Below are 6756 nucleotides of genomic sequence, written 5' to 3'. Positions count from 1 at the left end.
CATCACTGTATCTCTAATACATCACTGTGGGTTTATTTCATGAAAATAACTTAAAACATATTTTTTATAATTTATTTCCCTGAGCCTCCTTTCGCCTTTGAAATGCTCAGTGTGATCGTTCAGGCGTGTTGATGTACATTTAAATATATTAACATAATCAGCCTTGATTGGCTGGATAGGAACTTCTAGACTCTAGAGCCAACCCCACTTACCCCTTCAAAGTAGGACACATATGCAAATAAAACATGACTGGTCATTGGTCAGAATAATCAGATCAGATTTTGATGTCATGCTGTGGGCCAAAACTCCATTCCACCTGAACAGGCTGAAACTCCCTCCCACCTGAACAGGTACTAAAATGGCAATATCACCATTTTGACTCTTTAAGTTGACCAGATGATCTGAAGGAATGTGCAATTACTGCACTATGACCAGTCCTTTGATTCAAAGAGTGGAAGTGATCACTAAAAGCAGCAACATCAGATTCTCAATGAGGGCTGTTGGCAAGGATACAAATCTACAGTACATAACTGACAGATGATGTAAGTTTAAGCACCGCACCCCCTTTCAATCCATCTCTCCTCCTATCCTCTTCTCCTGCAGAGTGTTGATGGAGAGGACTTCGAATGTCAGCCGGGACAGTGGTTATCTGTGGTGGAATTCTAGCTACAGTCATCTTACTGACTATCGTTGCAGTACTGTGCTACTGTAGGTTGCAGGTAGGTTATAGTTTTGTCTAACTTAGCTATGATAAGTGCATGTATGCTCAGGGTTTACGGCGACCAGCTTGTTCACTCTTTCATATGATTCTCTCTGCAGTATTATTGCTGTAAGAGGGAGGAGCCAGAGAGGGAGGAGGAGGAGCAACCGGACATCACCACCATGTCCTCTCTCCCCACACCAGTACACACAGCTGGGGACCTCGACGTGATGACCACGCCCCCCTCCGAGCCTAACGGGCCCGCCTTTGTCTACACTCCGCCCCTGGTCCGCAAACCAGTGACACGCTCCCATACATTCTGCCCCTCCTGCACGCCTTACTCCCTGCCCTTCTACCTGCAGCACCCCTCTGAGAGGCTGCGTAACGGCGGTGGGCGCATCAGCTACAGGACTGTGCAGCAGCAGGAGCTGGACCTGCCCATGGACCTGGCCAGCTTCAACCACAAGCTCAACCTCATCCGCTCTGTCACCATGAGGGAGGTGGTCACCCACAGCCACAGTGTCAGCACTGATGTGTAGCCCCCTGGTGGCTGGGAGGACCAATGTCAGGGACCTGACCTGGCTGGAGGGAATTTGATTTAACTCTTACTTAGTGTAGATATTTTCCACCTCAACAAATCGATGGGTACGTTCACTCACTCACACGATGTAAAGAGTTTTTTTTTGGTCTCACGTGTAGATATATGGACACCTAGTCCTGAATTCACCTTTTTTTTCTCACGTCATGCTTTCACTTCACAGGTTAATTTGTCAGTATGTTGATGGCAATGTGTCAATCTGCTCGTCTTTCTTTAGAGGATTATGATTCAGACAGCAAGAACACAGCACGGACATGGTGTGTGTGTGTGTAGGTGTGTGTGTTTGTGTGTGGGGAAGCACATGAACGGTATTTTAAAAAGGGCTTAATATCATAGGCAGCATAGAGGATCTGTGATTGTGAGGGAGACATTTTTTCTCAAGAAAAGCTTAAGCTGGCAGAACAGGGCCACTGGAAAACGTGTGGCGAGCTGGCATTTGCACCAGCATTTTTTTATCAGATGTGGCAGGGCTCCACAACTTCTGATTTAGTTTACAAAAAAATATTGACGAGAAAGGCGTAAAAAACTAGGGGAAATGTGCCGTTCTTTTAGACCGATTTGCCTCATGATTTGTCAACTCGCTCACAATTTCTCTGTCCTTCACATCGCTGTGCTGCTGCAGTGTCTTGACAAAAGAGATGAACGGAAATCACAGGTCTGGCCTGGCACACCCTCACCTGAATTGCCAACAACCGGATGCACCCAGTTTTCAGGGACACAGCTAACTCAACCTAGCTTCCTTTTCCATTGATAACCGGAGCTCCGCTCAGGCATTTATTTTACACCTGCTACATTAGGTTTAGGTTAGGCCAGGCACAAAGCTCAAGGCACGCTTCACTTTCCTCAGTATTTATTTAGCAAATGTGATAACATATCATTCCCGACAGACACAAGCAAAAAGTCTTTACATAAATGTTGTAGCAGCCTACACCTGAACATTAGCAATCTGACATGCAGTATTGCATGGAAACGAGACGATTCTTCAGTCTGATCAACATAGGTGTACAAAAATATATAAATAGTTTCCTGATCTTTCTTATATCTCTCAGATATATTTCAGAACAAACTTCCTTTAGATTTTTTGGGGACTGTTGTCCCATGCAGTGAAACTGCAGTGAATCTGTTTCTATGGGCTAATAGCAGTAAGGCCAAATTCAATGTTTCATCAAATATTTTTTTTAAATATATATTTTGGATACCTTAAAGAGGTCTTACAATTCTAAATCAAATAGCAAAATTACCATTGGTATGGCCATATTAAAACAACTCCATATGCTAGTTTAATAATCCTGTTCATAAAACACAATTTTCCACCACCATGCTAGAGTGGCTGATGCTACTTCCTGATGTTCAGCCAATCAAGTTGCAACAGTCGGTTGCGTACCCCTGGCTGAACGCTGTGTACAACACCAGGAAGTAGCATTATCCATTCGAGAATGTTTTATTAAGACAATACATATTTTTCCCATATTTATTTTTTTGCCGTCTTGGCATTAAAGCTAGTTAACAAGGCAACTGACGCCTTTGCAGCCTGGAAAAAAAGAAGGTTTTATGTACGAGCCAATGGCTAGGGGACACAAGTGTATAGCCGGCTGAATTACATTCCTGTTGGACGCAGATGACAAACGACAAGGAATAATAACACCATCTGCCAGCCGGTTGGTCCACCTCTGGCCGGGGTAAACGAAGCGGAAACGGTATGTATTTATTGCTCCATTTGTTTGTGTTAGGAACGGATCATATTTGGTTTATATTCACACTTGGGCTGCCTAGACCTTTTCTATCCAAAATGATTAACCGGAATTAACGAGGAAACACAATAGCTGACATAGACTGTGAGTTCAATGTGTTATTAGGCCTACAGTTGCAGAGGGCAGGCCTCCACAATGCAAACTTGCATAAAGCAAGCTAAGCCCTGTGACTTCTATTATCCAATCATATTGCTGTATCTATGTCTGTGTAGAGAGAAACCCTGTTAGTCTAGCTTTGAAATATAACTCATATGAACAGGTTGCTGCAGTTTGACAGGGTTTTTATCCTCCCCACTGCCAGGTTCTTTTTCTCCTGGTTATTATAAACGTGACCTGATTAGAAAACGCTGCTCTCATCATAGCCCATATTAAAGCTTTTATTTTATTTTTTACAACTGATGAATCATGTCATACCATATAAGGTCCAGAGTTTTACCTCGTTAGGTTACCAGATCAGGAAAAACTATGGGCCCCAGGAAAAAAAGAATCGCCCCACCACTCTGGGACCTGTGGTGCCACCTCCGAGGCATAGTGATAACTGTGTCTGTTGTGTGATATCTGTACGGTACATTTTCTTGGGGTTTATGTATAGGTGATGACACATAAGGCACGGTAAGCTGCTAAAATAAGGACAGAACCTGAATATCTTGGTCTCATTAGCCTGATTCTCAAATCCTCTGAAGTATTGTTGTTTCAGTTTTGAGTGTCCTCTCAATATATTCTCAATCGAGAGGAAACTTAACTATTTTAAGAGCTCATTTGGTTCAAACTTAAAGGGAAAATATGTTTAAATATATATTTGAAGTGATTTTCATGTAGCTCATTGTCAAGTCATATACTTCAAGTTCCACAATAAAAAGTTAGTGTATGTCAATTAAGTTGGTTGCTCTAGTAATGTGTGTACTGTTTACTTGGCAAGTATGGGTGGCCAAACTCTTTTTGAATTCCCCCCAAAAATGTAACATGGCATGTCTTGTTTTGATTTAACAGTGTTTTGTCTTCTTGGTGTATAGGATATTTGTGTTTTATTTCAGCAGTAAATGTGAGAGAGCGAGCCCTATACATAAACCAGCAGGTGGCATCAGGTCCTGGTATATGCATTTCCCATTAACTACTATGGATGAACCATATGTGGAATATAGCGTTTTACATTGTACAAAATAGCGTCAACAATAAACAGAACAATTTGTGCATGTTTTTTCGTATGCTGAACACAACAAATCAATCAAAGAAACAACGATAATTTACAGTTTTTAATCGAAATACAGGTAAATACATTGAGGACTTCAGTTAACAACAGTACAAAAGCTCAATGATGACTTCTTTGTACAAAGAGGTATCAGTTACACAAAAACAGTACACTGGATATATATTGTACAAAATGAGACACAAACTCTTCAATGTAATTCAACCTTTTCAAGTGTCAAGAATATTTCAGTCCATGAATGGGATAACTGTATGGCCATACCATGTGTCTTTAGTCTTAACCTCTAAATTCACTCTCTCATTCACACTTAACTACCTGGCATTTAGTAACTTCATGAATTATATGCCATGATTGATAAAATCATGTGTGATGAGCAATAAATAAATTGTATGTTCTGCAAAAAATAGCAGTATGGGCCCAATAATAAAAACTGAAATGGGGCAGTTACATTGTATTGTATTATTTCTCATATCATAGTTAAGGATAACACTCAGTATGGACACCTTTCCTGTGCCACACACTAATTTAAAAGATAATTAAATAATATTCATAGTCAATATTTATCTTAAATTCAGACTAGACATGCAGTATAGTCAACCAGGAAATAATTTAATATATCTTTCCACATTAGTGTGGACCCTTCTCGAAATAGGTTGTTAATATTTGGAGCAATGACAGCGATGGTTTAAGAGATTTCTGGTGTAGGATTCTCTCTTCAAAAGACACAAATATACGCACCAGTTCACTCTTCGCTCTCTCATCTATCCCCCTTAACTCTTAGTACTTCAGGGTGTCATTCTTTGTATGTGCCCAATTGACAACCTCTCTGAAAGAAAGGTATGTGTTTGTGGTTCAGACTGAAGCCTTTATCATATTCTACTGTTCCTTCTCATTTGGACCAGGCCCTTTAGATATACTGTAGCCTACTGGGGGGGGGGTAGTAGAGTAACCTACTGGGGGTAATAGAGTAACATACTGGGGGTAGTGGAGTAGCCTACTGTGGGGTAGTGGAGTAACCTACTGGGGGTAGTAGAATAACATACTGGGGGTAGTAGAGTAACCTACTGGGGGTAATATAGTAACGTACTGGGGGTAGTAGAGTAACCTACTGGGGGTAGTAGAGTAACCTACTGGGGGGTAGTAGACAAACCTACTGGGGGTGATATAGTAACATACTGGGGGTAGTAGAGTAACCTACTGGGGGTAGTAGAGTACCCTACTGGGGGTTAATAGAATAACATACTGGGGGTAATAGAGTAACCTACTGGGGGTAGTAGAGTAACCTACTGGGGGTAGTAGAGTAACCTACTGGGGGATAGTAGAGTAACCTACTGTGGGGTAGTAGAGTACCCTACTGGGGGTAATAGAATAACCTACTGGGGGTAATAGAATAACCTACGGGAGGGTAATAGAATAACCTACTGGGGGTAATAGAATAACCTACGGGAGGGTAATAGAGTAACCTACTGGGGGTAGTAGAGTAACCTACTGGGGGGTAGTAGAGTAACATACTGAGGGTAATAGAATAACATACTGGGGGTAGTAGAGTAACCTACTGGGGGTTAATAGAGTAACCTACTGGGGGTACTATAGTAACCTACTGGGGGGGTAATATAGTAACCTACTGGGGGTAATAGAGCAACATACTGGGGGTAATAGAGTAACCCACTGGGGGTAGTGGAGTAACCTACTGAGGGGTAGTAGAGTACCCGACAGGGGGTAATAGAGTAACCTACTGGGGGTAATAGAGTAACTTACTGGAGGGTAATAGAGTAACATTCTGGCTGTAGTAGAGTAACCTACTGGGGGTAGTAGAGTAACCTACTGGGTGGTAGTAGAGTAACCTACTGGGTGGTAGTAGAGTAACCTACTGGGTGGTACTACAGTAACATACTGGGGGTTAGTAGAGTAACCTACTGGGGGTAATAGAGTAATCTACTGGGGGAAATAGAGTAACATACTGGGGGTAGTGGAGTAACCTACTGGGGGTAATAGAGTAACCTACTGGAGGGTAATAGAGTAACATACTGGGGGATAGTAGAATAACCTACTGGGGGTAGTAGAGTAACATACTGGGGGTTAGTAGAGTAACCTACTGGGGGTAATAGAGTAACCTACTGGGGGGGGTAATAGAGTAACATACTGGGGGTAGTAGAGTAACCTACTGGGGGTAATAGAGTAATCTACTGGGGAAATAGAGTAACATACTGGGGGTAGTGGAGTAACCTACTGGGGTAATAGAGTAACCTACTGGAGGGTAATAGAGTAACATACTGGGGGATAGTAGAATAACCTACTGGGGGGTAGTAGAGTAACATACTGGGGGTTAGTAGAGTAACCTACTGGGGGTAATAGAGTAACCTACTGGGGGGGTAATAGAGTAACATACTGGGGGTAGTAGAGTAACATACTGGGGGTAGTAGAGTAACCTACTGGGGGTAATAGAGTAACCTACTGGGGGTACTATAGTAATATACTGGGGGTAGTAGACAAACCTACT

The 6756-nt window shown here is 42.2% G+C and overlaps 1 protein-coding gene across 1 annotated transcript; it reads left to right on the top strand.

Annotated features, from left to right (window-relative positions):
- The first annotated feature begins 623 nt into the window (after nt 1-623).
- Nucleotides 624-4311, top strand: LOC115140662 (protein FAM163B-like). Its single transcript, XM_065026056.1, has 2 exons — nt 624-719; nt 820-4311. The coding sequence occupies exons 1-2, from the start codon at nt 627-629 to the stop codon at nt 1237-1239; spliced, it is 513 nt and encodes a 170-aa protein (XP_064882128.1). The 5' UTR covers nt 624-626; the 3' UTR covers nt 1240-4311.
- Nucleotides 4312-6756: the final 2445 nt, after the last annotated feature.

The sequence above is a fragment of the Oncorhynchus nerka genome, linkage group LG13 (genome assembly GCF_034236695.1).
Source record: "Oncorhynchus nerka isolate Pitt River linkage group LG13, Oner_Uvic_2.0, whole genome shotgun sequence".
In the NCBI taxonomy this organism is placed as follows: domain Eukaryota; kingdom Metazoa; phylum Chordata; class Actinopteri; order Salmoniformes; family Salmonidae; genus Oncorhynchus; species Oncorhynchus nerka.
This window is presented reverse-complemented; position numbering and strand designations above follow the sequence as displayed.